Raw genomic sequence first — 20,399 nt, forward strand, 5'->3', positions numbered from 1 at the left:
TTGAGAGGGTGTCAAGTGGCCTAGACCGGAGCCCCTGATAGCCTCCGAGGGATATGCGGCCCTGAGGTAGAGCCAGGGTCGGATATCCCTGAGTTTGAACTGAAACTTGAATGGGACCAACTCAAAATTCTTTTTTCCATAAAAATTTTTAAACGTACAGAAGTGTCTATGTATAGAACATGGAAATGAAATCTAGGGGTAGAAACGCCTTAGCTGTTCTATGTTCCAAGAATTGCTGAAGATTTGTCCGTCGGGGGTCGCCAGCTTGTAGGTGCCTGGCCGTAGTACCTGCGTGACAATGAAGGGACCTTCCCACGGAGGGGTCAACTTGTGCCGACCCCTGTTATCCTGGACGAGACGGAGCACCAGGTCGCCAACGTTGAAGGCTCGGCCTTGCACCTTGCGGCTGTGGTAGCGTCGTAAGGCCTGCTGGTACTTGGTCAAGTGCAGCAGGGCCACATCGCGTACCTCATCGAGCTGATCTTGTGCATCTTTGAGCGATGCCTGGTTCCCTTGTTCGTTGTATGCCTTGACCCTCGGCGATCTGTACTCCAGGTCGGTGGGCAGGATGGTGTCGGACCCGTAGACCATGAAGAATGGGGTGAAGCCAGCCGCCCGACTCGGGGTTGTCCTCGGACTCCAAAGGACTGCGGGGAGCTCCGCGACCCACCGTTCGCCAAACTTTTTGAGGCGGTCGAAGATCCGTGGCTTGAGACCCTGGAGTATCATGCAGTTAGCTTGTTCGACCTGCCCGTTCGTGCGGGGATGTGCCACGGCCGACCAGTCCACTCGGATGTGGTGGTCGTCGCAGAACTGGAGAAACTTCTTTTCGGTGAACTGCGTGCCATTGTCCGTGATGATGGAGTTGGGGATTGTGAAGCGATGGATGATGTCGGTGAAGAATTGTACCACCTGCTCGGACTTGATCTGCGTGACCGATCGTGCTTCGATCCACTTGGAGAACTTGTCGACGGTGACAAGCAGGTGGGTGAAGCCCCCGGGTGCTTTCTTGAAGGGCCCAACGAGATCCAGCCCCCAGACCGCGAAGGGCCACGTGATGGGGATGGTCTGGAGTGCCTGCGCGGGCAGGTCAGTTTGGCGCGTGAAGAACTGGCACCCTTCGCAGCTGCGGACCACGTGGGTGGCGTCAGCGACCGCTGTCGGCCAGTAGAAACCTTGCCGGAAGGCGTTGCCAACGAGGGTACTTGGCGCGGCGTGATGGCCGCAGGCTCCGGTGTGGATGTCTTGAATCAGTGCCTTTCCCTGCTCGATCGGGATGCAGCGCTGGAGGATGCCCTGTGGCTTCTCTTGTAGAGCTCTTGGTCGATAATGACGAAGGATTTGGCGCGACGCGCAACCCTACATGCCTCTGTTTTGTTCGCCGGGGGCGTGTCGCAGACGAGGTAGTCGAGGTACGGGGCTCTCCAATCGGACGGGGGGTCGACCCCCGCCGCGGGGTCTGCAGCGATTTCCATGGTAGCGGGGTCAGAGGGGTCGGCTTCCGAGTTTGAGATGGCGGGGCGGTGCCGACCTTGTAAGGGCCAGCGCCCGAGCCTGGGACAGGTGGCACGTTGCCGACCTCTCCTGGGTCGGGGCTCGAGTCCGGAGCCAGTGGCGCGTCACTGACCCTCTCCGGTTCTTGACAACGGATTGAGGGCTTGAACTGGTCACTGACGAAGACACCGTTGGGTACGGGCTTTCGGCCGGACGCTGCTTTTGCTAGCTCATCGGCTACCTTGTTAAAACGCCTTGCAACGTGGTTGAGCTCCAGCCCGTCGAACTTATCTTTAAGCTTGCGAACTTCGTTGCAGTAGGCTGCCATCTTGGGGTCGTGGCAGCTCCACTCCTTCATGACTTGTTCGATGACTAGCTGAGAGTCGCCCCGGACGCCTAGCCGACGGATGCCCAACTCGATGACGATGCGAAGCCCATTGAGGAGGGCCTCGTACTCGGCGATATTATTGGACACAGGAAAGTGGAGGCGGATCATGTACCTGATGCGCATGCCTAGAGGAGAGACGAAAACGAGGCCCGCTCCGGCACGGGCCCTCATCAACGATCCGTCGAAGTACATTGTCCAGTACTCCTGCTTCTCCGGCGCCGATGGTGTTTGGATCTCCGTCCACTCTACTACAAAATCGGCGAGTACCTGGGACTTGATGGCAGTGCGGGGGGTATAGGTGATGCCCTGGTCCATGAGCTCGAGCGCCCACTTCACGATCCGTCCCGTGGTGTCCTGGTTCCGGATCACTTCGCCGAGTGGGAACGACGAAACAACCGTTACCGGGTGGGAGGTGAAGTAGTGGCGCAGCTTCCTCTTTGTGATGAGGATGGCGTAGATGAGCTTTTGGATCTGTGGGTAGCGCGCCTTGGACTCGGACAAGACTTCGCTGATGAAATACACCAGGCGTTGCACCTTGAGGGCCTGTCCCTCCTCTTCTCGTTCCACCACTAGGGTCGCGCTAACCACCTGGGTGGTCGCTGCGATGTAGAGCAGGAGGGGCTCGCCGTCGGTTGGCGGGACTAGGATCAGGGCCTTCGTCAGGAGGTCCTTGAGTCGGTCAAGTGCCTCTTGGGCCTCGACGGTCCATTCGAAGCGGTCAGTCTTCTTTAGGAGTCGATAGAGAGGGAGCCCCCGTTCACCAAGGCGCGAGATGAAGCGGCTCAGAGCCTCCAAGCATCCCATGACGCGCTGGACTCCTTTTATATTTTGGGGATTGAGCTTAATACGCTTCTCCCTCAGCCTTTCGAAGGCTAGTTCGAGGTCGGGGATGAGCTGGTCGCCCTTTTTGGATTTGACTACGATGTCGTCGACGTAAGCCTCAATGGTCTGCCCGACGAGGTCCCCAAAACACTTTAGCATGCATCGCTGGAACGTAGCCCCCGCGTTTTTGAGGCCGAATGGCATCTTGACATAGCAGTAGGGGCCGAAGGGGGTGATGAAAGAGGTAGCGAGCTGGTTGGACTCTTTCATCGCGATCTGATGGTAGCCGGAATACGCGTCAAGGAAGCTGAGGGTTTCGCACCAGGCGGTTGAGTCGACTATCTGATCTATGCGTGGTAAAGGAAACAGATCCTTTGGGCACGCCTTGTTGAGACCGGTATAGTCAACACACATCCTCTATTTCCCATTCTTTTTTCATACAAGAACATGATTAGCTAGCCACTCAGGGTGGTACACTTCCTTGATGAATCCGACCACCAAAAGTTTCTGGAGCTCCTCGCCGATGGCCTTGCGCCTCTCCTCGTCGAAGTGGCGTAGACCTTGCTTTACTGGCTTGGAGCCGGCCTTGATGTTCAAGGAGTGCTCAGCGACTTCTCTCGGAATGCCGGGCATGTCCGAGGGCTTCCATGCGAAAACGTCGCTGTTCGCGCGGAGGAAGTCGACGAGCGCACTTTCCTATTTTGGAGATAGGGTAGCGCCAATCCGCACGGTCCAGCCGTCGGAGCTGCTGGGGTCGAGGAGGACCTCCTTGACGCCTTCGATGGCTTCGAAGGAGGTGGCCGACTGCCTGGAGTCGTGCTGGGCCTCAGCGCCCTCCGCGAGCTGGACCGCCAATTCTTCTGTGAAGGTAATGGCCGCAGCGTACTCGCAGCATTCTACGTCGCACTCGTACGCCTTTTGGAAAGACGTGCCGACGGTGATGACCCCGTTGGGCCCCGGCAGCTTGAGCTTGAGGTAGGTGTAGTTGGGGATGGCCATGAACTTGGCGTAGCATGGCCGCCCCAAGATGGCGTGGTAGGTTCCACGGAATCCTACCACCTCGAAGGTTAGGACCTCCTTCTTGTAGTTGGAAGGGGCCCCGAAAGTGACGGGCAAGTCGATCTGCCCGAGAGGCATTGCCTGTTTCCCTGGCACGACGCCGTGGAACGGCGCCTTGCTGGGGCGGAGGCGGGAGCGGTCAATCCCCATGGTGTCAAGGGTCTTGGTGTAGAGGATGTTGAGGCCGCTGCCTCCGTCCATGAGCACCTTGGTGAGGCGCGTCGTGCCGACGATAGGGTCGACGACGAGAGGGTAGCGCCCCGGATGCCGGATGCGTCCCGGATGGTCAGACCGGTCGAAGGTGATGGCGGATCCCGACCAGTCGAGGAAGGCCGGTGTCACAGGCTCGACCGCATAGACTTCGCGGTGCTCCAGCTTCTAACGGGACTTGGAGTCGTACGCCGCCGGGCCGCCGAAGATCATGAAGCAGCCGTCCACCTTGGGGAAGCCATCTTCCTTCTCCTCATCATCCTTCTTCTCTTTGTCAGGCTTTCGTCTTCGGTCGCCTTTCACCGGGTTGCCTACGAAGTACCTCTTCATGAGGTTGCAGTCCTTGTAGGTGTGCTTCACGAGGAACTCGTGGTTCGGGCATGGTCCCTCGAGCAGCTTGTTGAAGAAGCTGGGGGTGCCCTCTGGGGGTGGCTGTCCTCACTTGCACTCAACAGCAGCCACGAGGGAGCCTCGCGCCACTACTTGCTCTTCTTTTTCTGCTGGCGGTTGGAGGTGCCCTCGTCAGCATCCTCCTCCCGCTTTGCCTTTCCCTTGGAGCGGTCGAAGATTGCTCCAACGGCCTCTTCGCCTGAGGCATAGCTGGTGGCGATATTGAGGAGCTCCTCCGTGGTCCGCGGGCCTCGGCGCCCTAGCTCATGGACGAGGGGCCGACAGGAGGTTCCTACCAGGAAGGCCCCTATGATGTCGGCGTCCGTGACGTTGGAGAGCTCGGTGCGCTTCCTCGAGAAGCGTCGAATGTAGTCCCGGAGGGACTGGTCTGATCCCTGGCGGCAGCTCCGGAGATCCCAGGAGTTGTCGGGGCGCGTGTACTTGCTCTGGAAGTTTCCCACGAATATCTCCTTCAGGTCGTTCCAGCTGCGGATCCGACCCGAAGTGATATGTTCCAGCCAGGCTCGTGCCGAGTCGGCCAGAAAGAGTGGAAGGTTGCGGATGATGAACAGGTCATCGTTTGCCCCACCGGCCTGACATGCAAGCCGGTAGTCACTGAGCCATACCCCGGGGTTCGTCTCCCCCGAGTATTTGGCCACATTCGTTGGTTGCCTGAAGCGTGGCGGAAACGACGCATTCAGGATGCGCGCGGAGAAGGCCCGGGGCCTCGCCGGGTCGGGGCTCGGGCTGCGGTCTTCTTCGCTGTCGTAGCGCCCGCCGTGGTGGATGTGGTAGCCGCAATCTACCCCCTCCTCCCTGTCTGCGCGGGAGTGCCTCCGCGCGTCCAGGGGTGTCGCGGGCATTGTGGACAGGGCCGACGCATCGGTGAACGGACCGAGCCCCGCCTCCTGCAGGCGGTGGTGTCCGTCGAGCGGGCGCGGACTGGTTTTCCCTAGGAGGAGGCTGGTGAACAGACTCCCCCCGCCTCTCTGGGGGTGCATCAGGCGCTGCCCTGCTGGCGTGTTGCCCGCGTCGCCGGGACGCGGAGCTTTCCGCCTGCTGGACGGCGGCGCACTCGAGCAGGTTGTGCACCTCTTGGCGCGCCCCACACTCCTCGGGCGTCGCTGGCTCGGGGAGTCGCCGGAGTAGGGCTGCCGCAGCGGCGATGTTCTGGCTGGCGCGAGCGAAGAGCTGGGGGCGTTCTTCGTCTGCGCAGATGCGCTGCTGGACGTCGCGCGCCCGTGCTCCGCCTTCGTTGCGGGGGTGCTCGACCTCCTGGCGGGACGCCGCGCGCGCCTCCGGCTGCCGAGGTCGCACCGGGGCCTTGCCGAGGGCCCCAGTCGTAGCCGCGGCGCGCGGTGGGGGAGTCCTTTGCCTCCCTTCGGTGCCGTCGTCATTGGAACCCTTGGAGTGTACGTCGGCCATGAAGCACTTGCGCGAGGGGTGGTGGCTCCCGTTGTCGGAGCTGGCGTCGGAAATCGTCCTCGCCACGCCTACGAGCTCAGTGCTCGCAGGCGACACGGTCATGGACCGCGTCAGGAGGCGACCGTAGGTCACCGCGGCATTGTGCAGCCCAAAGAGCCACCCCCTGGGGAAGGCCCTCCAGCGCGCGCCTGGCCGCTCGCCGCTGTCCCGGCGGCGGAGCCGGGGATGGTGGGGCGAGCGGGCAAGATGAGGAGAGGGATCAGCTCGATCCCCTCCCCGGTGGCGAGGAAGTCCAGACTCCCAAAGTGGATCAGGGAGCCCGGAGCGAAGCTGGCGTCGTGGCTGGCCATCTGAAGCCGAAGATGTACGTGCAAAGGTCCCCTACCTGGCGCGCCAACTGTCGTTGTCAAGATTAGCGGGTCAAGACTTAGACTAGTAAATTTCTTTTATGCGCGTAAGGCTTGAGATGGTGGTGTGGGAGACACAAGGTTTAGACTGGTTCGGGCAAAGGAACGCCCTACGTCCAGTGTCGGGAGCTGCTCGTGTTACCCACGCAAGATTCTGTAGTAGGGGTTACAGGAGTGCGAGAGAGGAAACCGGTCCCAAGTCTCTTGGATGTCCCTTGACGCTCTAGTAGGGTGCGCTCGGGCATTCTGTTGTCTAGGGAGCGTTATGGTGTCTTGAGTTGTGCATTTCGCCTCACCCTGTCTTAGGCCCCCGATTCCTCTTTTATAGCGTAAGGAGGCCACCGGAGTTACAGGTGAGACCGAGTGTGGGGAGCGGTAAAAAGATAAACATGGCTAGGTAAAAATACAACGCAAGGGGGGAAGCAAGTTCCCAGGTCGCCGGCGTCCTCGCCGGCCTTCGGCTTCCACCGGCACGTTTGCCGGAAGAGGGTGGCAGCCACTGCGTCCTGTCGATGGCTTCCTCGGCGACTGTAGCCGCCGGACGCGATGATGGCATTTCGTCGTGACCCCCGTGTCCGTTGGGGGAGGTGGCGGATCTTGCCATCCTGCTGACGGCCCACGGAGAGCGAACGTCGCATCTCTGCCGCCGGGCGCGTGGGGCACGAGGGTGGGCGAGGCTTCCTCTTGCTCTGGGCGGTGCAGACCATGAGTGCCCTATGGCCAACCGGAGAGGGTCGCAGCTACTATAGCAAGTACTGTGCGGCCGCGCATGGGTACTTGCGACGGGTTGCGTGGGGGCGCGGATATCCTTCCCTCTGACAGCTTTACGGCGCATTTATGATGAAATCGACAGGGGGACCCACGGGATCCGCGCCCGAGGCGGATTCTGGTCTGGAGAGCCCGAGGTGGCCTGACCCCTTACGCTTGGAGTCGGGCAAGGCGGAGACCTGCGGCGGGGGGTGGGATGCTCCCGACCCCAGGCCCGTGGTCGGGCGAGGCGGAGCTCTTTCCTACGGAGGTTGGGGGCGCCCGACCCCGGGGCATGAGGTCGGGCGAGGCGGAGCGTGGCTTGTACCTCCCATGTTGGGCCGACGGCAGTCGTTGTTCCCTTAGGCGGGCCTAGGCCTCCGCGTCTTTGTTGTTTCCATGGGCTTCAAAGGGTCGTTAATATTTTCCCCCGACACTATGAGCACAGCATACAGAAGCTTCTGGACTTGCGGGTATTGAGTTTTAGAGCCGGATAGGACCTCACTGATGAAGTAAACCAAGCGTTGCACAGCCACAGCTTCCTCCCATAAGGTGTGGTTGGTGGCGATGTTCAACAGCTCCTTGGTGGTTCGCGGCTTCAAGCATCTGAGCTTGTGCACCAGGGACTGGCAGGTCGTGCTGGAGATGAAGGCCCCAACTATATCTGCATCGACTATGTCGGGGAACTCGTTGCACTGTTTTGAGAATCACTGGATGTAGTCTCAAAGGGTTTCACCCGACTTCTAACTGCAACTCTTCAAGTCCCACGAGTTCCCGGGCCGAGTGTACATGCCCTGGAAGTTGTCGATGAAGACGTCCTTCAAGTCGGCCCAGTCTTGGATTTGGCTATGGGGTAGGTACTCGAGCCAGGCCCTAGTGGAGTCTACCAAACAAAGAGGGAGGTACTGGATGATGAAGTATTCATCTTCGGCCCCTCCCACCCGATAGGCTAGTCGGTAATCCTCGAGCCATACCCGGGGATTAGTATCCCCGACGTATTTGGCGACGTGCGTCGGTGGACGGAAGCGTAGGAGGAAAGGCGCATTGCGGATTCTCCGCCCGAAGGCTGGGGGCCCGGGCCCATTGGGGCTGGGGCTCCGAGCTCGCCAGTCATCATGGCATCCTTTCTCCTTCCGGGCAACCACAGGCTCCTTGGTGGCGCGTCGTCAGGCGTTGATTGTGTTGCGCGTGTCCCGCTTGTTGCCCATTCTGTCGTGTATTGACATGGCCGGGGCGTGATCGCTTGAAGCCAGGGCGTGGTTGATCTTCCCCGGGCATCCGGAGGCACCCGACCGGGTGGAGGCCTCATCATCCTAGAAGTTGGCACAGCTCCGCCTGCTTCCTGACACTTCATGTCATCTTGTGTGGGAGCTTTCGGCTTGCTGCATGGCTGCTACCTCCAAGAGCCCCCGCAGGATCTGCCTGACCACTGGGTCGGCCGGTTCGGGGATGAAGCAGAGGATCATGGCTATGGCGGCCATGTTCTGACTTGCCCGTGCGAAGTGGGGCACGTCCTCGGTCCCCTGAACAATCTCGTGGTGGACCTGCTGAGAGCGGGCTCGTGCGGCATCTCCTTGTCGCCGTCACTAGGGTTCTAGATCCCTTTGTTCCTACTCTAGCTACCGCCACTCCACTTCAAGTTCTGCACGTCACGCTTTCAAGCGCTCCGTCCGTTCTTGAGCGTAGGTCTCATGTTGCTCCGTCATTTGCTAATCAAGAGGGGTGTGCATGGTGGCTTCCTCGATGATGGGGGCGTCTGTGAGGTCCGCCATGTTGCACTCCCATGACGGGTGCTTGCTGCCGTAGGGCCCCGGTTCTGAACTCGAACCGTCGCTGGCGTCATCATCGAGGAGGTCGTGGACGGACGCCATGGCGTAGTCCATCATGCCGACATAGACGGAGACGCGTGGAACATGGATGATGGCTTCTCGTAGCTTCCGCGAGTAAGCCTGGCATACGTTCATCAATCTGATGAGGAAGCTGATCGTGGCCACGCGACTGCGTTCCTTTGCCTACTCCAAGCCTTTTGCTGTCAGCTGGGAGAAGATGTTCACCAGTGCGTAGGGAATGGTTTCGATCTCCTCTCGGGATAGGTTCGGGCCAAGGTAGCTGTTGATGTGATGGGCGATCGCGTCTGCTTTGGTGTTGAGGAGGGTGTTGTCAGCCGCGGCGTTCGCATCGACGATGCACGGGGTCATTGGGTCACCAAGCTCGAGGTCGCCATTTGCGTTGGCGATGAAGCTGAGGCTGCCAAAGAACAGCACCTATCCCTGCGTGGGTAGCGTGATGAGCTGGAGGTCAACCATGGCAGTGGCGACGAAGTCCAAGCTCCCAAAGTGGATGCCGCTCCCAGGGGTGAAGGTACGGTTGTTGTGGGCGAGGGGGAAGCCATCGGAAGAGGGATGATGATCACGCAACAGGCCCCTACCTTGCACGCCAATTGTTGACGTTTAGTAGCACCAACTAGTGAAGATTTGCCGCATGAATCCTCGGATGGGTTACCTTGCGAGATACAGGAGATTTATACTAGTTTAGGCAATTTGCCCTACGTCTAGTTCGTGATGCAAGTTCTTTATTCCCGGGCTCGAGAGCTCAAGTTTGCAGTAGGGGGTTACAAATGGTGTGTGTGTGTGTGTGTGAGTGTGTGTTCTACTAGGGGTCGAATCCCATTCTCGTCCCCCCTGTCCTAATATACATGGCTCATGGGGAGGGTTACACAGTTGCGGCAATTTCATTCAGTCGAGTGCTTTCCTTTGATCAACAGCCATGGGGCCATCCCTTAGTCGGGGCTGCTTTTCCACTTGATATCCGCCGAAATATTCGTCCAGGGCCAGCTCTTCTAGTCACCTTGGTCGCCGAACCTGGCCCCTACACATATCTAGGGGCGGCGCCTGCCCCCGATAACTTCACCAGATATCGTCATGATAGTGAATCGGGCGCCCTTGACCAGGCTCGATCCGGAACAGTGCCACAACACCATTCCCGTCTAGGAGCCTTTATCCTGGGGCGGTTGTCTCACCCTCCGGGGCACGGATGACGGTGCGCCCGACTGATCGGCCCGCGTTTTCCTCGCCTCGGCCCACGCGGGCTTGGCTGTGGCTGCCACATCAGTCAGGTCTAGCTATATGATAGGCCTGGCCCATCATTATGCCTAGACCCTCGCGTGGCGCCTTGGGCCGGTCTATGGCATGTCTTCCTCAATTCCTGGGCCTTGACCTCGGGCGTCGTCGGTCAGTCGGGCAGCGATGGTGGCAGCCTTTCGCTCGGCCCAATTAGCTTCGCCTTCTCATCCCTTCTTTGTTTTAGGCTTACCAATAGCTTAGGATATCTCTAATCTAGGTATCCATCATTATTGCACTAAATTGAGCATATTACAAATTATTGGACCAACCTGCACCCATCTGCAAGTTATTGTACTAAATTGAGCATTTTAAAAGTTGTTGGACCAATTTGCACCACGTATGGTGGGTGCAACTTACTCTAATAAATATGCTCATACAAAATATTTATAAGATAAGGAAGCTATGTCACACCTGGCTATTCTTCTCTACTAGCCACACTTTATTTCTCCTTTCTGTTTTCTTTGCTCGTTCTTCTTCCTAATTAGTATGTATGGGAAACATGGCCACTACCGACTGAATTTCTATTTATATATTTGCAATTTAGTTACATTAGTTACAATGATTTCTTTTTGTAATTCCTAAGTTTACTTTATGTAACTAAAAATTTCAGTGTTGGACTCTCTTATCTAGGTGCTAAACATCTAAAAGAAATGCTGGATCTTTTCTTTTTTGTAAAAGGAGTTGTATGCATGCCACAAAATTTGGGCATAGCTAATAGAAACTAATACCTAGTTGTGGTGTAGATGACTCTTTTAAAAATATATCAAAAATGTACTCTTATAAAACTACATTCAAGACAAATCTACTCGTATCGTTTTTAATATTCAGACACATAAAAAGGTAATATAAAAGCAAAATTAAGATCTCAGACAACTCCCTCCTCTTGGCGAGTTGTAAAAAAAGCAACAAGCCGTCAACGGAAATATTCAGAGTTTGCCTGTAATGGATCAATCCATCTACTAGAATGCATCCAACTCGATTTTCAATATTCACCAGAAATGATCGACCCCACTGTACTCATAGCGAACCCTTTGCGTCGAGCAAGTCCATTCCACCGCCGTCGACGGAAAGGCGACGACTCCGCCTCTATCCTATCCTTGCTCGTTCTCAGTTCTCACCGGATCGCCGCGTCCACCTTGACGGCAGCGCCTCGCCTCCTGGCTCCGGTGCGGACGCTACTCGTGTCCCGGCCGTACGCCGACTAATTCCCTGTACCCCCTGTGCCGTCTCCCCGTCGACGACTCCGGCGGACGCCTCTTCCTCTCCCCGCCGTTGCATTAGTGTCCAAGGCGCCCGGCGCGTCTCCGGCCGCGGATAGGGTGGTTTGCCTTCTATTTCCGACTCTGCGTTGACGCCGACGTTTTTGGGGGCTTCCGCCGCCGGGGGCAGATCGCGCGGGTTTTCTTTGTCGCCGGCTCAGCGCCCATGGCGGCCGTTCTGAATCCGTATCCGACGACTTTGGACATGTACGGTCGGGACATGACCGCTGCGGCCCGCAACACGGACCCCATCATCGGCCTCGACGGCGAGATCGGCCGCGTCGTCTGCACCCTCTGCCGCCGGACCAAGAAAAACTCCGTCCTCGTCGGCGCGCCCGGGGTCGGCAAGACGGCCATCGCCGAGGGCCTCGCGCAGCGGATCGCCACGGGGGCCGTCCCCGAGCCCCTCCACGGGGCGCGCGTCGTGGAGGTCGACGTCGGCGCGCTGGTGGCCGGGACGACGCTGCGGGGCATGTTCGAGGACCGCATCAACCGGGTGATCAAGGAGGCGGAGGACGCGGTCGGCAAGGTGATCCTGTTCATCGACGAGATGCACATGCTCGTCGGCGCCGGCGGGGCCCCGGGCGGCAAGGTGGATGCGGCCAACCTGCTGAAGCCGGCGCTGGCCCGTGGCCGCATCCGCTGCGTCGGCGCCACCACGCTCGACGAGTACCGCAAGTACATTGAGAAGGACGCCGCGCTGGAGCGGCGGTTCCAGAAGGTGCTCGTCGAGGAGCCAAGCACGGACGCGACCATGCACATCCTACAGGGGCTACGGCGGCGCTACGAGGCGCATCATGGCCTCAAAATCCTGGATTCCGCAATCATTGCCGTCACGCAGCTTGCTGCTCGATATATCACCGGTACGGTGAGGACTTCTTTCGTTTCGTTTCTTTTCTTTGTTTTCGGTGAGATCTGAGAAGGGAATTCTAGCTAATATGCTCTGTTTGTAGCTTATTTCTGGCGTTGATTCTTAGTTTGGTGGTGATTTGTGCCACTTTCAAAAATCAATATAAGAAATAAAAAACAATGAACTGACCATAGTCCCCATCCTTAATAGCTTTGGTTCATAATCATTCTGAGGCAGGTGCTCTCGCAAGCGACTGGTTACTAGAGCTTGCTCTCAGCCCATAAACCCGGGTTCGAACCCTGCATCTTATTAAATCAAAGCGGGGGTGCGGTCTGCTCCTTCCCATCAAGTTTTTTCGTAATCATTCTGAACATGCTATTTCTGTGATTTCAAATACCCAATTAGAGAACTGCTGAGTTTACAGCATTTGACATATATATTAAGTTGAAATAATTTATGAATTGTATTCATGGACTGACTAGATTATACTTCATAAGAATGCCAAGCAAACAGATGGGGAATTTACAATATCTTTACCAATTCAATCTTGTATTTAAACGTTGTATGTTTTAATGGATTCAATTGATGAATGATATGATGCTTGATATGATCAATGCAGAAATAGGGTTATGTAGTTACAGATCATCAAAATTCATTAGCGTCCTGAATGAATACAAGTGTGCACACTACATTTTTTTCCTACAATTCTACCAATTTGAAAGCATGTATCACAAAGTCTCTCTCCCCTCTCTTTAAGGCAAAGCAACAGGGGCATCTTCTCCCTAAGGTTGAGTTCCTTTTCTCACAATGTCTCAACAAAGTTGGAGGGAACTGATGGATTTCATTGCTGCATGTAGATCGCCAATTTCCTGACAAGGCAATTGATCTTATTGATGAGGCGTGTGCCAACACAAGGATGCAGATTGACAACCAAAAAAATGTGTATGCTTCACAAAAGATTCTTCTAAAAAAAGTGAAGAAAGCAATTGTTAGCCCTGAGCATGTGGCACAGGTAGGCATCGATCCTTTATGTTGTTTAAATAATTCCTGCTCTTCCTGCGTGATGTATTTGATATATTCCAATGCTATCTGAAGGTTGTGAGCCAATGGACTGGCATTCCTGTCCACACACTGGATCATGAAGAGAAGGAGAAGTTGGTCCATCTAGCAGACAGATTGCACGAGCGGGTTGTTGGCCAGGATGAAGCTGTGAATTTGGTTGCGCAGGCAGTGCTACGGTCGAGGGCCGGCCTTGATAAGCGTGGCCAACCTATAGGATCTTTCCTCTTTCTTGGTTCAACTGGTGTTGGTAAGACGGAGCTCGCGAAAGCTCTTGCTGAGCAGCTATTTGACAGTGAGAAGATGTTGATCCGCTTTGACATGTCTGAATACGTTGGGGCCAGGTCTGTGTTGCGTCTTATTGGATCACCTCCAGGGTTGTCTACTATGCTTTATTTTGTTGTTCAACGCCATGCATTTTCAGACTTCTTATTTAGTTCACTGATCCCGCTTGCTTCTTTTACGACAAGCTGAAGGAGGTGGTGAAGATTCAGATGAAGTGCATCGTCGCGGGCGTAGCTGACAAGGGCATCTCGCTGTCCGCGACTGACGATGCCTTGGATGTTATCCTGTCAGAATCCTACAACCCAGTAAGTGCAGTTCTATGCATGATCCGAGAACCATTTCTCAATATGTTTTATTTCAGTTTGTTTAGTATCATACCATGTTTCGGTTCTTGCAGACGTACGGCGCCAGGCCCATAAGGAGGTGGATGCACAAGAACGTGATGACCAAGCTCTCGGAGATGCTAATCAAGGGAGAAGTCTATGAGGGCTCGACCACCTTCATTCCTTGGATGACAAGAAGGCGCTGAAATAAGAGATGACGAAGAAGCCAGACCCGGCGCCGCAGCCGCAGGAGGACGAGAAGGTTCTTAGCGACTCCGAGGATGACGACGACGTGGTGGAGGTTGCTCCCGTGGCAAAGAAGCCGAAGGTGACTCAGAGATCGGCAGCTCCTGATGAGTCCTGACAAGTGAACAAAGCTTCTTTTTAGGTTTGCTCTTTGGGGACTGTTATTAGCTAGGTGGGGATCCTGCAAATGTTTCAGAATAGAGACTAATATTGGCAAAATGGATTCCATAACTATTTCAGGTTTTACTTGAGCAGCGTGGTCTTGCACTCTTGCTCAGCGCCCATGCTGCATCGTTTCAGCTTGAAATCATTCCAACCAGGGTTTTGAGCGTTACAAGTGTTGATGTCGCAGTGTGTGCCTTCAGAACTCAGATATCACAGCGCACCCGGGAAATCCATAAAAAACTGTTAGGCCCAACAGGGCCTGTTTAATGGATTGATCAAATGGATGCTACAAAATTTGAGTATCCTCTTTGCTACACGCATGGAACACTTTTTTTTTTACAAGGGAACAGCGCTCTAGGGTAATCAAACAATTGTACAAAGATCTCTGTGTTACACTGATGCTCACCCAATGGTGTCGTTACACCAACACTACACGCATTCTGCACCATTTTGACACGATGTTTACACATTTTTTTAATGGACCAGTATGATACCGTTAGCTTGGTAAGCGAATGGAACGGTGGATGAATGAGCACAACAATGGATTCACAACGAATCAGCGAAGCTGAAGTGCCATGCTTCAGCAAATCAGGCAGGAAGCTGTTAGCTTACTCAGTTGATCTCATCAGTCTCCGCAACAGAGTGAATTCCTGGTGCACATCGATCTGAAGGTCTGAATTGCTGCCTTGACTTCTCTCCAGGTGATGGATTCTGATAACATCACCCTGCTCTTCTGTTGCAATGAGCACCTGCTGTCACCTGAGAATCCATTTCTTTGCACCAGAAACATCTCACTCAACACCGCTCCAAGTGTTTCAGATGTCAGAGTTGAAAGGCCACCATGATCTTATGGTTTATCCATGCTTGGAACCTGCATATGTGGCCCACCGACTGCGACCGGCTGCTGATTTTGGGCACGAGGGGTGACAACTTCTTCAGACAAGAAGTCCATCTGGTCCCACTGCACTTCTGCTATTTCCATGTTAAGTCATTCCATTGCAACTACAATTACTTAACAGAACAGATGTGTTTGAACAAGCTTAATGAATGATTATCAAGGATACGTGCTGTTTTCCACATATCAGTAATGCTAACATCTCCCTCTGTTAGGAGCCAGTAATCAGCATCCGTCTGCAAAATTGTAGGACGGTAAGTCATTCAAGATATTGCAGCAGGCTACTTTATAACTTAGTAGCAGGTTCGCATGTAAAGAACTGCATTCAGGAGTTGAGGGAACTAAAACATAGATGCATTGTTGTATTGACAATACCAAATTTCATGGCCGTGGCAAAGGTAAAGGGCCAAAAAAATATATGTTAGAAAGATCTGACTTACATCAACATCTGAAGGAATAATCCTTGTCATGCCCCCGAAATCGTGCGAAGCATTAGGATCCTGTGGGGTCCTCTGGTTTTGCTGAACATTATGTACCACATCCATCGATGTGCTGCATTGTCCAGCATTTGTTGCATTGAAATCTTCAACAGTATGATGTCTCGACATATTTGCATGCCTTGCAGGTGTTTCAACACCACCCAACTCCTCAAATTTCTCATCGAATTGACTATCATTACAACAAGATTTTGATTAGCTAAAATTCAATCCAAACATGTAAATACACAGGAGGAATACAACATTACCTAACTAAGTAAACATCTATTGGGCCCATAGTACTTCTCAAGACAATTCTATATCTCCTTTGGAGATAATCACCAGCCTGCACAGGCAGCAGAAAGCCAGAAGCATACAAGAATTTTGAGTTTGAACGCAACCATTTATTTGTGTATGCAAAGCCCATTATTTTACTGATTCCTACCTCGTCCGGGTCCGGAACTTCGAGTGTAGTACCATGAGGTGCTTTTATTGCAATTAGTGTTTCATTCTGCAGAAAGAGCACAAACATTAACAGTTAACTACTAATCTACCATACAAATTGATTCCAACAGAAAAGTTGGTTTAAAGCAATGGAAAGATTACACTAAGTCAACCATTTAAGTAGAGCAACAGACCTGAAAGCAGGGTAATCCCTTGATATCATCTTCAGTCACATAGAGCCACCTAATAGACAAATGAAACTTGAAGGTCGTATTAAACAGTGACATACAAGTATAACTGAAGTAAAAGAAATATAGTTACCTTTGATTATTTTCATCTTCAGTTAAGCCCCTTAGTTTTTCACGCATATCACTGAGTGGGGAAACAAAACACCAGGTTATATTTCCCGTTTGGAACTATGGTGTAGCAGACTGTAAGCTATGCAGAGAAAAATGCAATAGCTATCTACCTTATACGCTCATCTAGTGCTTGCTCCTGCAGACTAAGATTTTCAACTTCTGCCTGCAAAAATGGTTTGGATATAATTGAGCTCAGATTTAATATTATCATACTTCCCAGGATACAAAGGTACTTGGGTGCACTTAGCATGGCAATTTCAAGACGAACAACAAATTTACAGAAACTAATACCTGCAAAGCAGAAATACCGTTATCTAAGTCAACACCTGAATCATCCAGGCCCCTGTGATGTCATGCCAGATTAGCATCATGAAGTAACAAGAGCAAAGGCAAAAGGCTAATGAGATAAGATTGCATCATAATACATGAAAACAAGTTAAAGGAAGAAAGCTATGCTTACTTCCAACGTATTCTGTTCTTAAGTGTCTTCTCTATTAGTCCAATTCCTTCAAGGACATTGGTAATGTCATATATGCGCCGCTTTTGAACCTAAATTGTAACAATTCTGTGAATGTATACCAAAAGGATGAAACAAGATGATGGCTAGAAATGAAGAAAATCTGTAACCTCTAGTGTTTCTGCGGCATTATTTAAATCTAAAATGCCATCTGGAGCCTGCTTGAGCAAGTTAATGAACTTTTTTGTCAGAAGTCCTGAACAAGTATCAGGAGGGTATAAGTAACAGCAAGCGTTAATATGGAAAGGGTAATATTCCTCAAACAGAAAACCTAAGATGTAGAGTGTTATGATCACCTAATGAACTGTCATAGCGGCAAGTGCCAGCAGGTGTTGCTGGATTGAGAGGTGAACCTGCGTATAAAAAAATGTTCATCTTTACCCTTTTGTTCCACGAAAACATATGTAAAGAAGAGTTCAAAGCAAATGACCATGGCATATCATTTACTAAGTTTCCACTCACCAACATTTGACGTAGGCGTTTGAGGACCAGCTTTATTGTTCTTCGCCTTCGACTTAGAAGTTTTAACAGTTTTTCCAGAGACAGGAGTGAGCATTGGACTGCCAGTAAATCCAGTGCTGGTAATTATACATTCACTTGACTCAGCAGCATCATTTTCTTCAGATGTGGCTTTTCTTTTTAGCTGCAGAAGAGAAACGGACTTGTGTTACATAGCTGTCATTAATAACGAAAACATTAAGGATATGCTAAATTGTGACGATAGAATCTGTGGATGTGGTCTAGGACGCATACAAATAACTGACGCCATACGTGCATCATTAGTGAAACAGAATCATTATGCTTCATTGATGCCATCAGCTTAGAAGCGAAAGTATATAAATGCTGAACCACAAGGTTGTATCAGAAGCTGAAGTGAAACTATGCCTATTTGCAGCTTTTACCTAAAATAAATGGCCCAAGAGTTCCATGTGAACTACCAGAAAAAAGTAACAAGAATGATTCAGACTGATTTGTTACAAGATTGCACGTGACTACATCTTGGACTGACAGTAATTCCACCAAGTTTTGTTCAATATAAGCAAGATCTCTCAGGATTGCATAGACATATAATGGCAGAAAGGAAGGATAAAGCATCTAACATCTTTCAAAGAATTTTTTCTTTCATTTGGCAAGCCTGCAGAGAGAAGTTTAGAATGCAGGGGTTACACCTCTACGGTGGTACAATGAAGTCCTACTGCAAGCCAAATCATACTCACAGCCACACAATATGTGAGCTATTATGGCAATGATTAAGTGGAATATGTTATTAGCATCTGTTGACCAAGTTTCCCTCTATCCCAGATCTCTTTATGGGCGACATCTGCAATACATAGATTCTTACTGTCTATGACATAAAACTTTCCCTCCATTTCCAAATCTCGCAGCACTGCAACAACTGTGTGAGATAAATTGTTTCTCCAATGGATCCTGGTTGCATAAGCATAAACAATTACAGTTCGCGCCTACCTGACGTCTAATAATTGCACGTACGGAGCATTTGAGCTTCCTGACACTATGGGAGGACTCCCAGGGAGCTACGAAATTGGACAGAATTTCACCCGAATCTACCTGCGACTCGTTTAGCTAAACCCAAATCCACACATGTGAACAACAGAGCACGCAAAATTCGCCGTCTTGAAGCATCTGAAGACACTGCAAGCTGACCAGAAAAACACAAGGGAAACAAATCCGGAGGTCCTCGCTGAGCAGAAGCATCATCTCACCGGCGTCCGGATGACCAGCCCCTCCTCTATGCTGTCAGCAGCGCCCCCCGCGCCGACGCCGCCCGAGGTGGCGGCGGGGGCCGCTGCCGCTGCCGGCGTGGGGAAGCGGTGGTAGTCGTCGGGCGCGGCAAAGGGCGGCCTCGACGGCGAGGCGAAGGCGAGGGGCGGGCGCAGAGACTGCAGGATCTTCTGCGCGGCCGGCGGCCTGCCGCTGCCGACGCCCGACATGTGGCTCGCGCCTCCTCCCGCCCCCACGGCCGGCGGCGACCCCTGGATCTCTCGCGATCGCGCGGAGGGGCGCGGGGCTCCACGGAGCCCGATCGGAGGCGGGTGAGGCCGGGGGCCTCGCCGGAGCTAGGGTTCCGGCGGCGGCGGGGCAGCGGGGACCGGCGAGGAGGGAGGCGGGGTGGGTGGGGTTAGCGAGGTAGGGGAGGGAGGGAGGGAGGGAGGGAGGGAAGAGGGGGGAAAGGGGAATAGAGGAGGGAGAGAGGGAAGAGAGAGAAAGCGAGCAGAAAACGAGGGAACGGAGGGAGGAGGGAAATTAAGTAGAGCAGCGTTTTGGGGCCGGACATGGGCCGTGGAGGGAACCGCCGCCGCCCCAGGCTGGATTTCTAATGGGCCGGCCACGCGGTTTCGCTTCGTGGGCCGAGGCCGTGGCTCAGTTTACCATCAGCTCATTTCTACCATCGTAGTAACATCCCTTTTTTCCATTTCCATCTGTGTGAATGTAAACCTGGTTAAAAAAAAAGGCTTGAATCTGACTGAAAGGTTTTAAAAACTTTGACGTTGCAGAGCAGTCCAAGTATTTCAGCTTATGCTCTTGGAAATTTAAATTGCAGAGGCGATTAGCCATTTATATTTGGCTCATAATATGTGTTGCCCCTAGAGCTACCGAAATCAGAAGGGCGATAGGAATGGAATAGAATAGCCGGGGTAGGAATCCAAAACAGCTGGCGGTAGCTCACGGTCCACGCCCCGTTTTGATGGTTTCTGCAGATAGAGAGGATAAGCATGACGGATAGGGACGGATTCGGAAATGGACCGGGAAGGAGAGCGCAAAAAATACAAAACTTCATGTTGTGCTCGCGTGACGTATGCAGAATTGCAGATGGATGAGGATGGGTGTGTTGCTCGGCATTTCCCATCAAGTGAACGTGAATGTTTTGAGTTGAAGTTGGAAATTTCAGCTCTTTTTTTTTTCTTCCGAGCAGGTGTTTTCAAAATGACTGCTACGGAGGTCATTGCTGTTTTGTGACTTATCCTGTCATCTCTAGCTTTTGAGCAGTTACGTTTAAATTCCTGGCAAACATGTGCACCTGTTTAGAACCGGAATGTTTTACTTTTATAGTTGTTGATTTGAACTACGTATGACTTTTGTGTTTCCAATAGGTGGTGCATGGGATTAACACTTGGTGGGGTTTTTTGGCAATTCAAGTTGATATATTCCATGTGAAACCTAAAGGATGAATGTTGCAATTTCAAAATTCGGAATCGAAGCTAGGGATTGAACCCCTAGGAGCTACGAAACATTCATTGTATTTTTTAGACAAAGGAAGTCTTGTTAATCAAATTATAGCCTTTGTAACAGGCTGATACACGCAAACATTACCAAAAAAGAGAGAAAAGATTAAAATTTAGTATGCAAAATAAGAAAAAAATACAACACAAAGATCATTAGCTTGTAATAGCACTATGTTCTAGGACAATCAAATACTTGTTTGTTGTGCTTTCTA

At 52.6% G+C, this 20,399-nt stretch overlaps 2 protein-coding genes and 1 pseudogene across 2 annotated transcripts; 1 reads left to right on the top strand and 2 right to left on the bottom strand.

Annotated features, from left to right (window-relative positions):
- Positions 1-218: 218 nt before the first annotated feature.
- LOC117855210 (uncharacterized) lies at positions 219-1,822 on the bottom strand (annotated as a pseudogene).
- A 9,241-nt stretch (positions 1,823-11,063) lies between these two features.
- LOC117856540 (chaperone protein ClpB1) lies at positions 11,064-14,340 on the top strand. Its single transcript, XM_034738884.2, is given in 6 exon segments — positions 11,064-12,186; positions 13,031-13,185; positions 13,269-13,694; positions 13,697-13,822; positions 13,915-14,023; positions 14,026-14,340. Coding segments are annotated over 6 exon segments (1,692 nt in total). The 5' UTR covers positions 11,064-11,489; the 3' UTR covers positions 14,205-14,340.
- Positions 14,341-14,484: 144 nt separating this feature from the next.
- On the bottom strand, positions 14,485-19,072 carry LOC117856529 (transcription factor E2FA). Its single transcript, XM_034738874.2, has 14 exons — positions 18,667-19,072; positions 17,405-17,585; positions 17,239-17,295; positions 17,053-17,138; positions 16,886-16,974; positions 16,717-16,768; positions 16,536-16,588; positions 16,388-16,438; positions 16,261-16,309; positions 16,068-16,133; positions 15,892-15,968; positions 15,587-15,815; positions 15,316-15,382; positions 14,485-15,223 (listed from the first exon to the last, which is right to left on the bottom strand). The coding sequence occupies exons 1-14, from the start codon at positions 18,892-18,894 to the stop codon at positions 15,099-15,101; spliced, it is 1,410 nt and encodes a 469-aa protein (XP_034594765.1). The 5' UTR covers positions 18,895-19,072; the 3' UTR covers positions 14,485-15,098.
- Positions 19,073-20,399: the final 1,327 nt, after the last annotated feature.

This window comes from Setaria viridis, chromosome 1 (assembly GCF_005286985.2).
Source record: "Setaria viridis chromosome 1, Setaria_viridis_v4.0, whole genome shotgun sequence".
Classification (NCBI taxonomy): domain Eukaryota; kingdom Viridiplantae; phylum Streptophyta; class Magnoliopsida; order Poales; family Poaceae; genus Setaria; species Setaria viridis.

Coding starts and splice junctions, on each gene's coding strand:
- LOC117856529 (XM_034738874.2), bottom strand. CDS start 18,894: ATGTCGGGCGTCGGCAGCGGCAGGCCGCCGGCCGCGCAGAAGATCCTG. Junction 17,139..17,238: donor CCGCTATGACAGTTCATTAG/GTGATCATAACA, acceptor ATACTTGTTCAG/GACTTCTGACAAAAAAGTTC. Junction 16,439..16,535: donor GCACTAGATGAGCGTATAAG/GTAGATAGCTAT, acceptor TTCCCCACTCAG/TGATATGCGTGAAAAACTAA.